The following is a 20483-nucleotide window of genomic DNA, read 5'->3' on the forward strand; positions in this document are numbered from 1 at the left end:
AGTCACTTACAGAAAGTAGGCTTCTCTTACCATCAGTGACATATACTGTGACTAATATGTCAGTGAAGGTGAGGTGACATTCAACGGGTACTCCATCTTTAGAAATAGGGCATACAATTAATAAGATGCATGCTGTTGTATGACAGCATGATTGGAAGCCATTTCAAAGGCAGAATTACTAAATCCTTTCGCAAACCTTCATCCAAAAAACCTTTTATCTATATTCTCCATTCTTTGACAGCTTATTACCGTCATAAACAGGTCATAAAGTGGCCATTGAGGGGGAAAATGTATAGCTATATAAATGATTGAGGCCTTCTATCTAGATCCCCCCATATTATATATATACCACAATTTATCTGACATTTACAGTAAATTTTAAATAAAGGTAAAATATATATATATTTTTTAATGTAGTCAGTAGCAGAAGCTCCGACAAAACACTGGATGGTTTCACTGGATGTAAATATCTGAAGTATTCAGTTGGAATTTCCACTTACCACCAAATATGGTGATAAGAACAAGCGCAGTGGCCAGCAGTRTGAGAAGATGGATTTTGGCCCACATTCTGCAAATTTTCTCATCAATTAAAAATGTTCTGTTCCCAAAACTAGAATCTCTTACAGAGTGGACTATTTTTTGTAGACTTTGCCCTTTACCAAAGTAAAAAAAAAAAAAAGGTGTTGTTTAAAAGAAGTGCAAGCACGAATTGAGTCATCAGATTTACACTCACTTAAGAGTAGGCGTTTCCTAATGGAATATGCAAATACATGCTGGGACGCACCAATAGGATCTCGCTAGCTTGTGCTTGTTCTGCCCACTATGATTAATTTGCTCCCATTGGAAATGAGTCTATCTTGGGTTAGTTAAACATTTTTGGCTGAAGCGTGGGTGTCATTAAACAATAATGTGACATAAATGTTATAAGACTTTACCCCAGGGGCAGTATGACAAGCCAATATCAAACCACAAACCCCTTGACCTCATGGACGAAAGAAAACACTGACTGACATTACATTTTTGAGAACTAGGAGATAACTAGTAAAGCCAGGGAGCTGAGAAGACCAGATTGAAGTTGCATTTTATTTTATGTACAAAGAAAGGTGTGTGGAATACCAAATCCACTAACGGATGTAATAAAGCAAGCAATTTGAAATGCAGCACATTATGTAAAGTAATCAGATAACTTTTAGAATGTGTTAGACCTTGTTTCCCCCACCAAAATCCATAGACAAACAGTTGTGTAAACAGTTATGCAACTGTATGCAATTATAGAATGACAAGAGACATAAAACCGGTTCTGGCAAGGGCAGTGTATTCCCAGGTGAATCAGATACATGGCCTAATCAGCTAAACAAGATAACATGTGATTGTACAAGTGTTTCACTTTCATATCAAAAACACTCAAGACTATATCACAGACCAAAACCACATGTCCTAAAATATAATAGCCTTATCACTGCATTCTCCATTTTTGAGATCTCTCTTATATTGGAGTGGAAACCGACAAGACCACACAATGAACGTATAAACCAGAGGTTCTCCAAAGGTATTGCAGGGGTTCCACAGACAGATCTCAAAATGTATTAAAAAAAAACAGTTAACAGATTTTGGCCAAGAAATCCATAGAACAAGTTTAGAGAGTGTAATACAATGCAATATTATTAATCTACAATTTATACCCTTAACCCTCGGCGACATGGAAGGCTCACAGGGATATTGGTAGCCACAGTACTCCACCAATTAGCACTGTACTATAAAACTGTCAGAAACACATTAATCTTTAACTGTAAATACAGGTTTTCATTTTATGGTGTAGATACGATTGTGAGATAACACAGTAAGTTACATGGAAMGATATGTTGAGAGAATGCAGAGGGAATCAGACAGAAGACCTGACCTGGGTACTGGATGTGGAAATGCACCACATACAAGCAGTGGTGTAAAGCACTTAAGTAAAAATACTTTAAAGTACTACTTAAGTAGTTTTTTGGGGTATCTGTACTATATTACTTATATTTGACAACTTTTACTTTGACAAGTTTTACTTCACTACATTACTAAAGAAAATAATTTACTTTTTACTTTACACCCAAAAGTACTCATTACATTTTGAATGCTTAGCAAGACAGAACATTTKTCCAATTCACACACTTATCCCTGGTCATCCCTACTTCCTCCTGATCTGGCAGACTCACTATACACAAATACGTCCTTTGTACATTATGTCTGAATGTTAGTGTGCACCTGCCTATCCATAAATAAAAAAATAAGAAAATGGTGCCGTCTGGTTTGCTTAATAAGGAATTTTTAATGATTTATACTTTTACTTTTGATACTTAAATATATTTTAGCAGTTGTTTATTTTTGATACTTAAGTATATTTCAAACCAAATACATTTAGACTTTTACTGAAGTAGTATTTTATTGGGTGACTTTCACTTGAGTCATTTTCTATTAAGGCATCTTTACTTTTACTCAAGTATAAGAATTGGGTAATTTTTCCACCACTGCATACAGGATTATCACCCAATTGTATTTTTATTTTATTACAATTAATATTAAAATAGTACAACAAGTATGCTGGTAGGCTTGGGTTACCACAAAACCCAGCTATCAAAAATAAAATATTCTGAAGGGGGAAAACAAAAAACGGACTCAACACATATATACACACACTGCCATCCTCCGTCGCCCTAGGCTCCCTGCCTACAAGCAATCTCACTCCACACTCAGTTTGGCAAACATGGTTCTTCGCATGTGTTCTGTAAATCTGCATGCTGTCCTACACTGTCGGTGAAAGGTTGTGACGCTCCCTGGGTTGGTAGGGTGGCCATGTCCTCCTCAGCCTTTCTCTTCCTTGGGGAAAGGGTCAGTGTGAGATCTTTATCCTGTGGGACAAGTCCTTTAATTTCCTGCAATAGGCTTTGCAGATGTGAAGACAGGCCAGTCATGTACTGTTCATCTTGAAGATGATAGGTGAGGTCTGTTATTTCTTTTAGATAGCCTGCACATTGCTTCTGCAACACCTTCAAGTTCTTCTTAGAGGACCTCTTTGGGATAAAGAACATGGGTTTATCACAGAGGGGTCATTTATTTATTTTAAAAAATGTATATCATTCTTAGGTAGGACAGCATGCATATATATATATATATATATACACACACACACACACACACACATACATACCTCGCCAACAAGTGCGTGTGAGCTATGCTCAGAGAGAGAGGGGAACCTGACGCAGTAGACAACCTCTGCCTTCACAGAGCTTGGTTTTTCACTTAGCGCTGCCTTCAGATCTTTGGAGGCCTCCTTTTTAGAGCGCACAGTACTCTCCTCAATCTAGACAGGAAATAACATGCTTGTTAAATGTGTACTGTTATGTACAGCGTTAGCCCTGTAGGTGACAGTCTAAACCATGATATAGTTCTTCATATTTACCTTAAAACCAGGAAAGCGGATAATGTGGGCGATGTTTATTAAAGCCTTGCAGTCCACCTTCTTTGTATTTTGTTTCCGTCTCTTTAAGGCATGGTCTTCAAGCTATGGAAGGTGGCAAAACATTTAATAATAATTGATTGGACTTATATAGCAATTTGAGACACCCGAAGCACTTTACTGTGTAAAGTGCTTCCACCAATTTACACGTAACTGCCAAAATAAAGGAAACACCAAGTGTCTTAATAGGGCTTTGGGCCACCACGAGCCACCAGATCAGCTTCAATGCGCCTTGGCATAGATTCTACAAGTGTATTGGAGGGACGCAACATCATTTGGTGTTTTGTTGGTGGTGGTGAAAAACRGTTTCTCAGGCACCGCTCCAGAATCTTCCCATGTGTTCAATTGGGTTGAGATCTGGTGACAGAGACAGCCCCTATAATCCTTTGAGACCCCTCTTTCAAAGTTACAGATCTCTTCTTCTAAACATGGTAGCCAAAATACTGGGCAACTGGGTATTTTTATACATGACCCTAAGCATGATGAGATGATAATTAATTAACTCACAAACCACATCTGTGTGGAAGCACCTGCATTCAATATACTTTTTATCCCTCATTTACTCACRTGTTTCCTTTATTTTGGCAGTTACCTGCATCTCACCCACTACCATTTTGAGCCAGACTGCTCACCACACATTAGCTATCATGGTGGAGAGGCGAGGAGTGATATATATGCCAATTACAAGAATGATAATGGAATGAGGCCTGGTTGGGAATTGGATTTTAGCCAGAGGCTACTCTTGCAATAAGTGCCATGGGATCTTTCTTTAGTGACCACATAGGGTCAGGAAACCCATTTAAAGTCCAATCTATTGTTAGTTAGCCTAGTACACTTCAACATTATCGAAATTAAATGAATGTTGTAAAAGTGTATGGTAGAACAGCGATCCGTCTTTGAACTTACCGCCTTCTTGTTCATTTTAGCAGCATGTTTCTCTTTAGCTTTTACTTGTCGGTCTTTCCCCTGATGGCATTCATATGTGCTTGTGCCCACAACCTGAAATGGAACTCCATTGAATGGGTGACTTTTTACCTCCCAGCTGATCTTCTTTCCTTCCAAAGGGTGTGCATCTGTCAAAGGACAAGAAACTGATATTACTATTGGGAAAATAACATAGGGCAGCAGGTAACCTAGCGGTTAAGCACGTTGGGCCAGTAACCGAAAGGTCGCTGGTTCTACGCCCCGAGCCGACTAGGTGAAAAATATGTCGATGTGCCCTTGAACAAGGCACTTAACCCTAATTACTCCTGTAAGCCGCTCTGGATAAAAGCGTCTGCTAAATGCAAAAATAAATAAAGTAGCAAAGTTTCTGTATCCAAGAAATCCTCTGTGCTTGGAATATAATCCCATATGCTAGCAACTATTAAAAATATTGCCTGTTCCTGCTGGCTGGGTGTTATTAGATAGGTAATGTTTGGTGTGACACAGATCACTTGACCAACCTTAACTTGTTGATACTTCCTGACTCAGAAGACAACCAATGTCTTCTAAACATCCATGTCTAGTTTCAGGGGGTTTGTTTGAATTTAGAAAATGATCGGAAGTCTACAACAGCTCAATACAATGGAGGTGCCAAAGAGGCATTTCTTCAGGTTGTATGTAGCTTGATGATAGCAATCTAAACTCCATATTTGGTGAGTATCTAACATTTTCTCATTATTAAACTTGAAAAGCTGGTGAACGGCARGTTGAATGGCTGCTTCCTTGGATCCTGAGAGGTGCAGCGGTCTAAGGCACTGCATAGGAGAGGGTTTGGCCGGGGTAGGCAGTCATTGTAAATAAGAATTGGTTCTTAACTGACTTGCCTAGTTAAATAAAAATACATTCTGGGCTTAAAAGGATATTCACCATATCAACAACTCCCGTAAGGCTAGTCCTTGATCATGACTCWCAGTTYCATTAATTTACAGATAAATCATTGGATTAAGGTGTCTTCTGTACGGGGAGCACGCCGCTCAATCTGAACATTAACATATCGCTTTCAGTACAGTTTTGGAAGCATAAGGACCTTATCTTTCATATCAGGGAGAAATAATTTCAAAAGCAAAAGGTTAAATTTATACACACCTTGATAAGGTTTGGGTTAGCATTCCCATAYGGCCATATCTCCATGTTTCAGCGCATGTTTACGGAAAACAGACAGAAGACAAGAGGCGACCACCTATGCTAATTACAGTGCCTTAGCATTTTTCCTATTTTGTTGAATTACAACCTGTAATTTAAATAGATTTTTATTTRGATTTCATGTAAAGGACATACAYAAAATAGTCCAAATTGATTTAGTGAAATGAAAAAAGTGGTGTGTGCATATGTATGCACTCCTTTTGCTATGAAACCCCTAAATAAGATCTGGTGCAACCAATTACCTTCAGAAGTCACACAATTAGTTAAATAAAGTCCACCTGTGTGCAATCTAAGTGTCACATGATCTGTCACATGATCTCAGTTTATATACACCTGTTCTGATAGGCCCCAGAGTCTGCAACACCACCAAGCAAGTGCTACCATGAAGACCAAGGAGCTCTCCAAACAGGTCAGGGACAAAGTTGTGGAGAAGTAAAGATCAGGGTTGGGTTATAAAAAAATATCCAAAACTTTGAACATCCCACAGAGCACCATTAAATATATTATTAAAAAAGGGAAAGAATATGGCACCACAACAAAACTGCCAAGAGAGGGCCACCCACCGCAAGGAGGTCATTAATCAGAGAGGCACCAAAGATAACCCTGAAGGAGCTGCAAAGCTCCACAGCAGAGATTGGAGTATCTGTCCATAGGACTATTTTAAGCCGTACACTCCACAGAGCTGGGCTATACGGAAGAGTGGCCAGAAAGGCCATTGATTAAAGAAGAAAATATGCAAACATGTTTKGTGTTCGCCAAAAGGCATGTGGGAGACTCCCCAAACATATGGAAGAAGGTACTCTGGTCAGATGAGACTAAAATTAAGCTTTTTGGCCATCAAGGAAAACTGKCAGGCACAAACCCAACACCTCATCACCCTGAGAACATAATCCCCACAGTGACGCACGGTGGTGGCACTTCATGCTGTGGGGATGTTTTTCCATCGGCAGGGACTGGGAAACTGGTCAGGAATCATGGATGCCGCTAAATACAGGGAAATTCTTGAGGGAAACCTATTTCAGTCTTCCAGAGATTTGAGACTGGGATGGAGGTTCACCTTCCAGCAGGACAATGACCCTAAGCATACTGCTAAAGCAACACTTGAGTGGTTTAAGGGGAAACATTTAAATGTCTTGGAATGGCCTAGTCAAAGCCCAGACCTCAATCCAATTGAGAATCTGTGGTATGTCTTATATTGCTGTACACCAGCAGAACCCATCCAACTTGAAGGAGCTGGAGGAGTTTTGCCTTGAAGAATGGGAAAAATCTCAGTGGCTAGATGTGCCAAGCTTATATCGACATACCCCAAGAGACTTGCAGCTGTAATTGCTGCAAAAGTTGGCACTACAAAGTATAGTTATGCACGCTCAAGTTCTGTTTTTTTGTCTTGTTTGTTTCACCCAAAAATATTTTGCATCTTCAAAGTAGTAGGCATGTTGAGTAAATCAAATGATACAAACTCCCCCCCCAAAAATCCATTTTAATTCCAGGTTGTAAGGCAACAAAATAGGAAAAATGCCAAGGGGAGGTGAATACTTTCACAAGCCACTGTAGCTATCTAACATGCTCTGAACACTTGTGTGTAAGCGTGACTCGGGAAGTTTAGAGGAAGTGTAGTTTTGTCAACTAGAGGCACCCATAGCTGTACGAATCTGTGCAAAACTGCTACAGTAAGTATATTTCCTATTTGAAGGATTCTTTCTCGCTGATGAGAGGCCATATGTTTTGAAAGCTGTATCGCAAGYGATGATTATTGCCGTTTTCTAACGAATAAACAATTAACAAGTGTCTTTGTGGCTGTGGTAACTAGTGACAATCTCTATTAACCCATTACCATTACCCATTACCCCCCCAAAAAATTATCCATGAGACCCTTTTGCCATAACATTATTGAGCGAGTTAAGGAATATTTACAATTTTAACTATGTAGGCAATGAAGGAAAATTTGTTTTTCCATCCGAATAATAATTCTTGTAAGTTTAAGAATGTCACAAGAAACTTCCCTTATTAAACTCTCCAGATTATTTTTCATCAATGGATGTCAATTTAACTTGTTTTGACTGCTATGATTAAACAATAAGGTCCTAGGACATGGTAGATGGACAATATACCACAGCTAAGGGTATATTCTTTGGAAATAGCCCTTAGCCATGGTATATTGGTCATATACCACAAACACCTGAGGAGCCTTATTGCTATTATAAACTGGTTAACAATGTAATTAGAAAAGTAAAAATATGTTTAAAATTGTCATTCCCATAGTACACAGTCTGATATGCCATGGCTTTCAACCAATATGAATTCAGGGCTCAAACTACCCAGTTTCTAATTGTAAATAAATCTAGTTTGTGGATGCGCATAACTATAGATAAATCCAATGGGAGAGTGAGTGATAACTTGGACAGAGGGTCTCAATCTCTGTGCAGGAAACACTTGGAAGAACTTCAAAAAAACAATGTTAGGCTGTTTTCTGGCAATTTTGCCAGATGTTAAGACTACAATCCATTATAAATGGTCTGCGAGATTGACTTATTTCAATAGGCATAGGCTAATGACTCATCTGGGTTTAATTGCAATTCAACTTTGCCATGGTTTACTGAGCTAGATGCAGATGTCCTTCCAGGGGCTATAGGCTATCTCATTTCAGGGAAAAGTCCACAATGAAACTGACATTAAATGTGGACAGATACATTCGCGATAGAGCTGTAACCATGATCACAATTGATAACTCCCAATTTAATTAACTAAACATGGCCATAAATAATTGCATAATAACACAAGGCTCCAACAAAAAAGACGGAGTTATAGGCTATTAATTCCGTTTGCCAGCTCCGGCTAGGCTACACAAGTGGCACAAATTGATTTGCAATGACTCCAGTGATTTCAACATATTTATTGTACTGTATCAAATGGTAGGCTACAGTAGCCGAATGGCATTGCAATTAATAGCCTACTTGACCACCAACAGATCCAAATGTAGCCTATCATTCTCAGCATTCAAAGTAATTTTCATTGTGGACTTTTCTCCCATAACAGAAGCACGCGAGGAAGTTCAATAATTTCACATTTTCACTCGCGCAGCGCTCCAGACCCTAGAACTGAGCACGACTAAACCCTTCGCTTGATATGATTAACCATGAGAAAAGTCGACATTTGAATGTAGTTTACTTTAAACCACCTTTTAGCGAATTTATCTAAAGAGCTTTGTCGCCGTTATAGTTTTATGGAAAATGAGTGTCATTATGGAGACATTCTTATTAATAGCCTACAAACTTGTAAAAAAAAATAAAAAAAAGTTGTCTTGATGTGCGCGCGCTGTTCTCTCGTTGACTCAGTTGCAGCACTCTCTCAAGGCGCACATTGCCCGAGTCAACAGCAGCTAGTTACAGATATATATATATATATATATAAATAAGAGATGCCGCGGTGCCAAATAGAAGTAGCTCAAAAACCCGCCATCAATACATTTTCATCCGCGACATCGTTTTCAAAGTAGCCCAATTTGGTAAAAGAACCGCAGACATGGCAACCCTGGTTACAATCTGCTAGCTAGCGTTAGCTCATTTTAAGATGTGGAGGAAGTAGTGTGGAGGAAGAGGCAGTCCTTTACTAAATAACCAGACCAAAGCTACAGACCTAGTTTGCTAGCTATTCCCACAGCATGTCTACATCGTTATTTGTTACTGTATACCCCAGTGGTCTACCTACACCAGCTCAGCATGGCCACAGTGTACTAACTAGCTAACGTTAACGTTTAACCATCTTGATAACGTTAGCCACTTCGCCCCGGGAGTAAGTAGCCTAGTACATCAGACGGTGATAGGCAACTAGCTTACCCTTTCGCCCAAAACGTTTGTCTTTGCGCAAGATTATGTATTTCAACGACGTTGTCTCTTCTTGTTTAGCTATTTCTTTAGTTATTTGGTCTTCACTATCAAACTCGCTTATTTGCAATGTTGCTGCCATTTTGAAAATGACGGGGCTGTCACTGCCTCATCTGATTGGTTGGATGATGGTGCTTCCTGCTTTGCAACTACTTGGCCGAATAAAGCAAGTCAGCGTGTTCTTTGATTTGATAACACCAAAAATGTTTCCTCATATTATTTGGGGATTTATCATTTGATACATGGACAGTGAAAATAAGACAACCATTCCATTTTAGTTTTTTGTTTTTGTATAGGCTTCTCCTGCACAGCAGGTGGTGCTATACCTATTGTTGACAGTGGACATGCAGCAGGCAAGAAATTCCCGAAGAAGATTGTTTACACTCCTTATATTGTTCCCCTACCAATCACCATCCAGTGTGGACTTTCATGATCAACTATCGACTAGACTAGCCAGTTATCTAGATACATTGTAGCTAGTGTAGTTAAAAATAATGGAAGATAGAAGCCTTCCTCGTATTGTGGTCATTGCACTGTCTGTGCTGATCTACATTTCTGCTTTAGCAATTAATGCTATGGCAGGCGCTGGAAAGGGTGAGTCTTATCTAACTTAGCTAACGCTAACTCATGTGAACGCAGTGTTGTGTAACTTGCTATGTTTTAACTGTGTAGCGCTTCCTATATGGCTGTTCATACTAAACTGTAGGACAGGAAATAACATTTTGTTGGCAGCACAGCATTCTATTCTTAAGTAGAAGCATTAAAAGTTCCTAGCTTTATGTTTAGCAAGGGACATGCAGAACCCACCCTATTACACAAAGTCAATGACAACCTTGTCCTCAGGGGAGGAAGTCTGGTGCTTGAGACTACATAACTGACTGATGCAACACTGTAGTTTTCCCAACAGTTATGCTGTACTTGTTTTGCAATCTCCTCTCTTCTAGGACCATTCCATTCGAGTACAGGGAACATTTCCAAGAAGTATGAAACCGACATAACTCCGGCTGGATGGACCTTTTCTATCTGGGGGCTCATCTACACCTGGCTGTCTCTCATGCTCATCTATGTCATCTCCTTCCTCTACAGAGGGTACAGACACAATTATTCACCTACCTATATCAGTCAATCAATCACTAGCTCAACCATGCAGCCATCTATCTTTTAGGCTACTATTCTATAGTATTCTATTATTTTAGGACACCATCCTTCTGCTGTAGTATCAACACCTAGACAGTGAAATGCAGTAATTCATGTATTAGATGTATAGTTATGTAGGTATTGCAGCACAACCGTCCGTCATTGGGAGTCCCATAGGGCGGTGCACAATTGGCCCAGCGCCGTCATTGTAGATAAGAATTTGTTCTTAACTGACTTGTCTAGTTAAATAAAGGTTACATTTAAATAAATAAAAAATTAAAAGCTACAGTAGAATGTTTGTTCTGATACCAACTTTATTTTCAATTCCTCAGGAGCTGGACCCTCTCTGTACTGCCATATGGTTTCTACGTGTCCTGGATAGTCAACATGGCCTTCAACATGACCTGGCTTGTCCTATGGGTTCAAGAGTGCGTAACAGTCTTTTAACACCTAAACCAATGAGTTCCTGTTGCCTGACTAACCTGATTTAAGTGGATGGGTGGAATTAAAATACAGCATCTCCACTTCCACCATGGCTAGATCAGCCCCGCACCAATGTTTGCGTGATCATTTTGCCTGTCTCCACCAGGCGCAATCATTACATGTAGGTTAAAATATCAAAATCAATATATTTATTTCCAGGCAGATTGAAACATGCATGTTGCTAGCTCGTTTGTTTTGGGAGATTAACATGGGGTTGTTTAACCTGACATGCATATGGTCCTCTTTACAGCTGGTTCTTTGTAGAATTTTTACCCAGATTCATACAAAATTATGTTTCTACTCAGACGATTAATCCACAGATAAAAAGGGAAACTTAGTTCGTTTTTTCTTAGTTATCTCTGATGAATCACTCCTCGTTTGTCTTTGTCATCCACGTGGGTTTGTATCTTCCTGATAACCAATAAGGAGGGCATTTGCAGCCCGTCGAACATCTTAAATAGAACCAAGTTATAATTACCACCTGGCTACACTACACGGACACTGTGACAAGTTTGGTTGAAATTATTGAATAACATCCGTGTAAATTTATTTTGCAATGCTCGCACACGTAAAGTGGACGGTGTATTCAAGGTGTTACTATAACCATACCACACCTACCCACATTGTGGGCCTCTGCCTGTCTGTAGAGAACATTGAGAGAAGTTGAACCACATAGGCCTAGCGTTTCCCCCCTTAACTTCTTTGGTTTACAATTAAAAAAGAAATACATAATGTATGAATACAATGTTACTACACAAGGTATATATAATTGGACCCATTGAGATTCATTGTATTTTTGTGGGTCTCTATCATGCTATGATAATAACCAGGCCTATAGATTGTAGGACAGGAATTCTGTATACCTCTGGCCCTTCTTTGGACACTGTGTTAACTAACCCCCAGACGAGCTTCAATGCCATACAACTCTCCTTCCGTGGCCTCCAACTGATCTTAAATGCAAGTAAAACTAAATGCATGCTCTTCAACCGATCACTGCGCGCACCTGCCCGCCCGTCCAGCATCACTACTCTGGACGGTTCTGACTTAGAATATGTGGACAACTACAAATACCTAGGTGTCTGGTTAGACTGTAAACTCTCCTTCCAGACTCACATTAAGCATCTCCAATCCAAAATTAAATCTAGAATCGGCTTCCTATTTCACAACAAAGCATCCTTCACTCATGCTGCCAAACATACCCTCGTAACGCTGACTATCCTACCGATCCTCGACTTCGGCGATGTCATTTACAAAATAGCCTCCAACACTCTACTCAACAAATTCGTTTTGTCACCAAAACCCCATATACTACCCACCACTGCGACCTGTATGCTCTCGTTGGCTGGCCCTCGCTTCATACTCGAAGCCAAACCCACTGGCTCCAGGTCATCTACAAGCCTCTGCTAGGTAAAGCCCCGCCTTATCTCAGCTCACTGGTCACCATAGCAGCATCCACCCCCCCACCCCCCCCGTAGCATGCGCTCTCACTGGTCACCCCCAAAGCCAATTCTTTCTTGGCTGCTTACCTTCCAGTTCTCTGCTGCCAATGACTGGAACAAACTGCAAAAATCACTAAGGCTGGAGACTCATATCTCCCTCACTAGCTTTAAGCACCAGCTGCCAGAGCAGCTCACAGATCACTGCACCTGTACATAGCCCATCTGTAAATAGCCCATCCAACTACCCCATCCATACCTGTATTTATTTATTTATCTTGCTCCTTTGCACCCCAGTATCTCTACTTGCACATTCATCTTCTGCACATCTACCATTCCAGTGTTTTAATTGCTATATTGTAATTACTTTGCCACCATGGCCTATTTATTGCCTCACCTCCCTTATCCTACCTCTTTTGCACATACTGTATATAGACTTTTTCTACTGTATTATTGACTGTATGTTTGTTTATTCCATGTGTAACTCTGTTGTTGTTGTATGTGTCGAACTGCTTTGCTTTATCTTGGCCAGGTCGCAGTTGTAAATGAGAACTTGTTCTCAGCTAGCCTACCTGGTTAAATAAAGGTAAAAAWAATAATATTTCTGCTCAAAACACCAAGGTAACTTGTGGATCAATGAGAGTGGTCTTTTGTTTTACTGTTCCGCACAGGCAGATGACTGCTGCGTTGATTTTACTGGGGATCATTGCTGTCACCAACTACGCTATGATCTTTTTCTCCTGCTATGGGCTGAGTGTTTACGGAGCCTGGCTCAGCCAGAACCACCCTAAGGATCTTTGGTGCATCCGGGTGCTGGTGAGTTTAATTTGTGGCTTAATTTAGTTAGTTGTTAGACTCACACCATCCTCATGATTGTAGCATGGTCACAGATGTGCTTTAGCCAACTCCAGTCGGAGTATTGTTTTTCATTGGATTCACTCATCCCATTTAGTTTTATGGTGACACTTACAGTTGTTAGGTTCTAAATAACAGGGTAAAAATGGACAGACAACTATAAAAGCTAAAACCAAGTTTAATCACCCAATGGGTCAGACAGCTGAACACACAAAGACATGTTCCCACCAGCGTGTGTGTGTGTACAGTTGAAGTCGGACGTTTACATACACTTAGGTTGGAGTCATTTAAAACTTGTTTTGCAACCACTCCACAAATTCCTTGTTAACAAACTATAGTATTGGCAAGTCGGTTAGGACATCTACTTTATGCATSACACAAGTCATTTTCCAACAATTGTTTACAGACAGATTATTTCACTTATTATTTCACTTATAATTCACTGTATCACAATTCCAGTGCGTCAGAAGTTTACATACACTAAGTTGACTGCCTTTAAACAGCTTGGAAAATTCCATAAAATKATGTCATGGTTGTAGAAGCTTCTGATAGGCTAATTGACATAATTTGAGTCAATTGGAGGTGTAACTGTGGATGTATTTCAAGGCCTACCTTCAARCTTAGTGCCTCTTTGCTTGACATCATGGGAAAATCAAAAGAAATCAGCCAAGACCTCAGAAAAATAATTGGAGACCACAAGTATGGTTCATCCTTAGGAGCAATTTCCAAATGCCTGAAGGTACCACATTCATCTGTACAAACAATAGTACGCAAGTATTAACACCATGGGACCACGCAGCCGTCATACCGCTCAGGAAGGGGACGCGTTCTGTCTCCTAGAGATGAACGTACTTTGGTGCGACAAGTGCAAATCAATCCCAGAACAACAGCAAAGGACCTTGTGAAGATGTTGGAGGAAATGGGTACAAAAGTATCTACATACACAGTAAAACAAGTCCTATATCGACATAACCTGAAAGGCCACTCAGCAAGGAAGAAGCCACTGCTCCAAAACCGCCATAAAAAAAAAGCCAGACTACGGTTTGCAACTGCACATGGGGACAAAGATTGTACTTTTTGGAGAAATGTCCTCTGGTCTGATGAAACAAAAATAGAACTGTTTGGCCATAATGACCATCGTTATGTTAGGAGGAAAAAGGGGGAGGCTTGCAAGCCGAAGAGTACCATCCCAACCGTGAAGCACGAGGGTGGCAGCATCATGTTGTGGAGGTGCTTTGTTGCAGGAGGGACTGGTGCATTTCACAAAATCGATGGCGTCATGAGGTAGGAAAATTATGTGGATATATTGAAGCAACATCAGTCAGGAAGTTAAAGCTTGGTCGCAAATGGGTCTTCCAAATGGACAATGACCCCAAGCATACTTCCAAAGTTATAGCTTAAGGATAGCAAAGTCAAGGTATTGGAGTGGCCATCACAAAGCCCTGACCTCAATCCCATAGACAATTTGTGGGCAGAACTGAAAAAGCGTGTGCGAGCAAGGAGGCCTACAAACCTGACTCAGTTACACCAGCTCTGTCAGGAGGTATGGGCCAAAATTCACCCAACTTATTATGTGAAGCTTGTGGAAAGTTACCTGAAACATTTGACCCAAGTTAAACAATTTAAAGGTCAAATGCTAATTGAGAGTGTGCAAACTTCTGACCCACTGGGAATGTGAAAGAAATAAAAGCTGAAATAAATCATTTTCTCTACTATTATTCTGACATTTCACATTCTTAAAATAAAGTGGTGATCCTAGCTGACCTAAGACAGGGAATTTTTAGTAGGATTAAATGTCAGGAATTGTGAAACTGAGTTTAAATATATTTGGTTAAGATGTATGTAATCTTCCGACTTCAACTGTATGTATGTGTAACAGTATAACTTTACGTCCGTCCCCTCGCGAACCAGGGACCCTCTGCACACATCAACAACAGTCACCCACGAAGCATCGTTACCCATCGCTCCACAAAGGCTGCGGCCCTTGCAGAGCAAGGGGAACCACTACTTCAAGGTCTCGGAGCAAGTGACGTCACCGATTGAAAGGCTATTAGCGCGCACCACCGCTAACTAGCTAGCCATTTCACATCCGTTACATATGTATCCACCCACCCCAATTTGCGTTAAGTCTCCTCCTTCCCTCTAAACATTAACTTCCTGCCTAGCAATAAAGATGTAAGTGATGCGGGTAATAAACTGTTTCTTCTCCCTTAATGTGACCTGACCTTGGCCCCCATTCCTCACTAATCGACAGCTCTCCACCCTTATCAGTGACCGCAACCATATACATTCCTCCTACAGATAACCATTAACTTCTGGTGTAGAAACCAGACTGTGGCCCTTCTCCTTTCCATAGGATACCTTATGATTAACAATATTTCAAGTTTAGAAGTCAGAACTCATCACAGTGCCTTTGAAGTATTCACACCCCTTGATTTTTTTCTACATTTTGTCATGTTACAGCCTGAAATTTTAATGAATGAATTAAATTGAGATTTTTGTCACTGGCCTACACACTACCCCATAATGTAAAAGTGGAATTATATTTTTTAGAAATTATTACAAATTAATTAAAAATGAAAAGCTAGAATTAGTCATTACGTATTCAAACCCTGTGTTATTAACAAGCCTAATTAAGTTCAGGAGTACAACTTTGCTTAACAAGTCACATAATAAATAGCAAGGACTCACTCTGTGTGCAATAATAGTGTTTAACATAAAAAAATGTAATGACTACCTCATCTATGCACCCCACACATACGGTACAATTATCTGTAAGGTCGAGCAGGGAATTTCAAACACGGATTCAACCACAAAGACCAGGGAGGTTTTCCAATGCCTCGCAAAAAAGGTCACCTATTGGTAGATGCGTTAAATAGAGAGAAAAAAAGGCAGACATTGAACATCCCTTAGTATGGTGAAGTTATTAATTACACTTTGGATGGTATATCAATACACCCAATCACTATAAAGATACAGGCGTCCTTCCTAACTCAATTGCCGGAGAGGAAGGAAACCACTCTGGGATTTCACCATGATGCCAATGGTGACTTTAAAACAGTTACAGAGTTTAATGGCTGTGTTAGGACAAAACTGAGAATGGATCAACAATATTGTAGTTACACCACAATACTAACCCAATTGACAGAGTGAATAGAAGGAAGCCTTTACAGAATAAACATATTCCAAAACATGCATCCTATTTGCAACAAGGCACTAAAGTAATGCTGCAAAAAATGTGGCAAAGCAATTAACTTTTTGTTCTGAATACAAAGTGTTATGTTTGGGGCAAATCCAATTCAACACATTACTGAGTACCACTCTCTATTTTCAAGCATAGTGGTGGCTGCATCATGTTATGGCTATGTTTGTAATTGTTACGGACTGGGGAGTCCGGATAGAAAKTAAACGGATTGGAGCTAAGCACAGGCAAAATCCTAGAGGAATACCTGGTTCAGTCTGCTTTCCACCAGACACTGGGAGATGGATTAATCTTTCAGCAGGACAATAACCTAAAACACAAGGCCAAATCTACACTGGAGTTGCTTACCAAGAAGACGGTGAATGTTCCTATGTGGCTGAGTTAGATTTTCAAGCGGATTTAAGTTAAAACTATGGCAATACCTGAAAATACCAATTTGACAGAGCTTGAAGAATTTTGAAAATAATAATGGGCAAATGTTGCACAATCCAGGTGTGGAAAGCTTATAAAGACTCTGACAACTGTAATCGCTGCCAAAGGTGATTCTAACTTGTATTGACCCAGGTGTGAGATTTCATTTGCAATACATTTGCAAACATTTCTAAAAACATGTCTTTACTTTGGCATTATGTGGTATTGTGTGTAGTAGGTTGAGGAAAAAGAAAACAATTGAATTCAGGCTGTAACACAACAAAATGTGGAATAAGTCAAGGGGTATGAATACTTTCATACCCCTTGAGATTAGTTTGCTAAAGCACATACAGCTCTGGCCATCCTACTGCATTTTACTTTACATAATCATTCTATTGTAATGTATTTTCTCTAACCATCTTAGGTAATCCACTTTTTCAGTTGCTCTATCCCTTCCTTTGTCCTCTTATGAGGAATTCTACAGTCGTATACTACAAGTAACGTTTTCTTAAATCTTAGGTGCAGAATGGCATTGCCCTGTATACCACATGGACAACCATCGCCACTCTGATCAACTTCACCCTGGTGTTGGACCTCTCTGGAGTGGCAAAGAGCACTGCAGCCACCGTGTCTCTCTGTATCCTACTGGTGGAGGTGATCGGATGGTAAGCACAGTTTAACAAAGTCTGTCTTATGAGAATCAGGCTCATCGTCTTTTGATTACATTTTTGGGCATGTGATCCAATCTCACTCGATGCATATGTTTTATTTGTTAATTATATAGACGTTACCAATGTAAATTAGACTCTCAGCACATTTGTGCACACAGCCACACACTTTCAATGTAATCGTAATGTGTTTATTGTAGGTTTGGTATTGAGAACTTCCTGCTGGATCAGCATGTGAGGTACATCCTGACTATTTACCCTGTGGTAATAATTGCTCTGGTTGGGAATGTGTTCAAGCACTACGACCCTGCAGCACCAAGCGCAAACGCTATCTTCATGGGTGAGTAGGTCTCATCTCTCAGACTAGATATCTATTACCAAGTACAACATCAACCCTTTCCTCCTAAACCTGAAAACTTATTGTAGATCTGAAGGGATTGGATGGGTGTAAGCAATAGCTCCACGAGTCATGTGATAGGCTAAATGGAGTTCCCACCATATTGTTTAGACCTAACAGATTCTTTCAGATCTACAAGAAATGTCTAGCTTCGTTTTGGACTGGGCTCAAATCTCTTCATGTGAAACACTTAAACGTTTTAGAACCTCCCTCTCTATTCTCCGTAAATCATATTAGAAACTAATATACATGTTAAAGATAAATAGGATAATTTACTCTGTCTTCTATCACTTCCAGTTGTACTCTTGGTGGTTTCCTGTGTGCTCCTGGTGGTGCGAGTCACCTTGGTGTTCAGGAGAAATCGGAACCAGCCCCTGTACGCTGGCATGAGCCTGGAGGCTCTGATCTCGCCCAGCAGCCTGAACAAGAAGCAGAATAAGATATTCATGTAGAAGACTGGTACACACCACAATACCATCTTTTCACAAAGTGTCAAACCTTAATAAACTATAACATAACACATCTGCCTATATTAAACCATACACATTCATTATTCAGTTTGGACAAGAAGCAGATGGAAGATATTCATGTAGAATACTGGTAGTCTTCTACATAGTACAATCTGTATACGATACAAAGTGTCAAAGCCTATGCTGCCTATAAAACATATAATCCTGTATTACGCACACTCAGTATTCAAGTATTAAAATACCTGTATTCATCCAATCATAACACTCCACTACACTGTAATGCATAACACTTTCGATGTTTATAATACATGTAATAAGAAATGTTTTTACACTAATCAATGCACTGAATAATCATATAATTCCAGTATAAATAACACTTTTTTTACTTGATTCTTACTATTTTGTATTGATCTGATATATAAAAACATATTTTGCCTATCCTGTATTGATAATGATATTTTCACTTGATGAAACTATTAGTCTACACACTGAGTATGAGTAGAAAGATGGAATGCTAAAATAACATGGGATGTTAGTGTTTTATTATATGGTTTATGTGGGGCTAGGACATTTTTTCCTATGATTACATACAGTTGAAGTCGGAAGTTTACATACACCTTAGCCAAATACATTTAAACTCAGTTTTTCACAATTCCTGACATTTAATCCTAGTAAAAATTCCTTGTCTTAGGTCAGTTAGCATCACCACTTTATTTTAAGAATGAAATGTCAGAATAATAGTAGAGAGAATGATTTATTTCAGCTTTTATTTCTTTCATCACATTCCCAGTGGGTCAGAAGTTTACATACACTCAATTAGTATTTGGTAGCATTGCCTTTAAATTGTTTAACTTGGGTCAAACGTGTCGGGTAGCCTTCCACAAGCTTCCAACAAGTTGGGTGAATTTTGGCCCATACCTCCTGACAGAGTTGGTGTAACTTAGTCAGGTTTGTAGGCCTCCTTGCTCGTACACGCTTTTTCAGTTCTGCCCACTGTTACGGTTAGTTAGTTAGCTGTTTGTGAAGTAGGCTAGTCTAGCTTAGGGGTGTTTTTGAATTATTATTCTTTCATTCCTTGGGTMCCGCTCAGCCCCTTTTCCTGCTTCCCCCCATTTACCGTGTGTTTATAAATAAACATTTAGTGTTTGACGGTAATTAAGTTGTCTGTGTTATTTGTTCTCACTGTTACGTTTTCACTACTATAATTTGCATGAGTTGTGTTACGGGTCCCATTACCATCCCCCCTAGACTGTCGGGCCAAAGGGATTCGTAACACCACAAATTGTCTATGGGATTGAGGTCAGGGCTTTGGGATGGCCACTCCAATACCTTGACTTTGTTGTCCTTAAGCCATTTTGCCACAACTTTGGAAGTATGCTTGGGGTCATTGTCCATTTGGAAGACCCATTTGCGACCAAGCTTTAACTTCCTGACTGATGTCTTGAGATTTTGCTTCAATATATCCACAATTTTCCATCCTCATAATGCCATCTGTTTTGTGAAGTGCACCAGTCCCTCCTGCAGCAAAGCACCCCCACAACATGATGCTGCCACCCCCGTGCTTCACGGTTGGGATGGTGTTCTTCGGCTTGCAAGCCTCCCCCTTTTTCCTCCAAACATAACAATGGTCATTATGGCCAAACAGTTCTAATTTTGTTTCATCAGACCAGAGGACATTTCTCCAAAAAGCACTATCTTTGTCCCCATGTGCAGTTGCAAACCGTAGTCTAGCTTTTTTTATGGCGGTTTTGGAGCAGTGGCTTCTTCCTTGCTGAGCGGCCTTTCAGGTTATGTCGATATAGGAGTTTTTTTGCTGTGGATATAGATACTTTTGTACCTGTTTCCTCCAGCATCTTCACAAGGTCCTTTGCTGTTGTTCTGGGATTGATTTGCACTTTTCGCACCAAAGTATGT

At 39.9% G+C, this 20483-nt stretch overlaps 2 protein-coding genes across 3 annotated transcripts; one reads left to right on the top strand and one right to left on the bottom strand.

Moving 5' to 3' along the window:
- Positions 1 to 1063: 1063 nt before the first annotated feature.
- LOC111978947 (uncharacterized) lies at positions 1064 to 9614 on the bottom strand. Of its 2 annotated transcripts, none has more exons than XM_024009195.2 (5): positions 9463 to 9614; positions 4406 to 4572; positions 3443 to 3544; positions 3191 to 3343; positions 1064 to 3053 (listed from the first exon to the last, which is right to left on the bottom strand). In XM_024009195.2, exons 1-5 carry the CDS (start codon positions 9590 to 9592, stop codon positions 2733 to 2735), a joined length of 873 nt encoding a protein of 290 aa, XP_023864963.1. In that variant the 5' UTR covers positions 9593 to 9614; the 3' UTR covers positions 1064 to 2732. The 2 variants fall into 2 exon arrangements, with proteins under 2 accessions (XP_023864963.1, XP_023864964.1); XM_024009196.2 differs by lacking the exon at positions 9463 to 9614 and adding an exon at positions 5570 to 5820.
- Positions 9615 to 9637: 23 nt separating this feature from the next.
- On the top strand, positions 9638 to 19724 carry LOC111979521 (uncharacterized). The gene is made up of 7 exons (XM_024010118.2): positions 9638 to 10104; positions 10455 to 10599; positions 10980 to 11075; positions 13238 to 13382; positions 17554 to 17699; positions 17903 to 18042; positions 18397 to 19724. Exons 1-7 carry the CDS (start codon positions 10005 to 10007, stop codon positions 18549 to 18551), a joined length of 927 nt encoding a protein of 308 aa, XP_023865886.1. The 5' UTR covers positions 9638 to 10004; the 3' UTR covers positions 18552 to 19724.
- Positions 19725 to 20483: the final 759 nt, after the last annotated feature.

Source organism: Salvelinus sp. IW2-2015, linkage group LG19, assembly GCF_002910315.2.
Source record: "Salvelinus sp. IW2-2015 linkage group LG19, ASM291031v2, whole genome shotgun sequence".
Taxonomy (NCBI): Eukaryota; Metazoa; Chordata; class Actinopteri; order Salmoniformes; family Salmonidae; genus Salvelinus; species Salvelinus sp. IW2-2015.

Excerpts from the sequence above, each read along its gene's own strand:
- LOC111978947 (XM_024009195.2), bottom strand. The coding sequence starts at position 9,592 with ATGGCAGCAACATTGCAAATAAGCGAGTTTGATAGTGAAGACCAAATA. Across the intron at positions 3,344-3,442 it reads TCCGCTTTCCTGGTTTTAAG|ATTGAGGAGAGTACTGTGCG; the intron begins GTAAATATGAAG and ends TTTCCTGTCTAG. Across the intron at positions 3,054-3,190 it reads CACACGCACTTGTTGGCGAG|AGGTCCTCTAAGAAGAACTT; the intron begins GTATGTATGTGT and ends TTTATCCCAAAG.
- LOC111979521 (XM_024010118.2), top strand. The coding sequence starts at position 10,005 with ATGGAAGATAGAAGCCTTCCTCGTATTGTGGTCATTGCACTGTCTGTG. Across the intron at positions 11,076-13,237 it reads CTTGTCCTATGGGTTCAAGA|GCAGATGACTGCTGCGTTGA; the intron begins GTGCGTAACAGT and ends TGTTCCGCACAG. Across the intron at positions 18,043-18,396 it reads CGCAAACGCTATCTTCATGG|TTGTACTCTTGGTGGTTTCC; the intron begins GTGAGTAGGTCT and ends TATCACTTCCAG.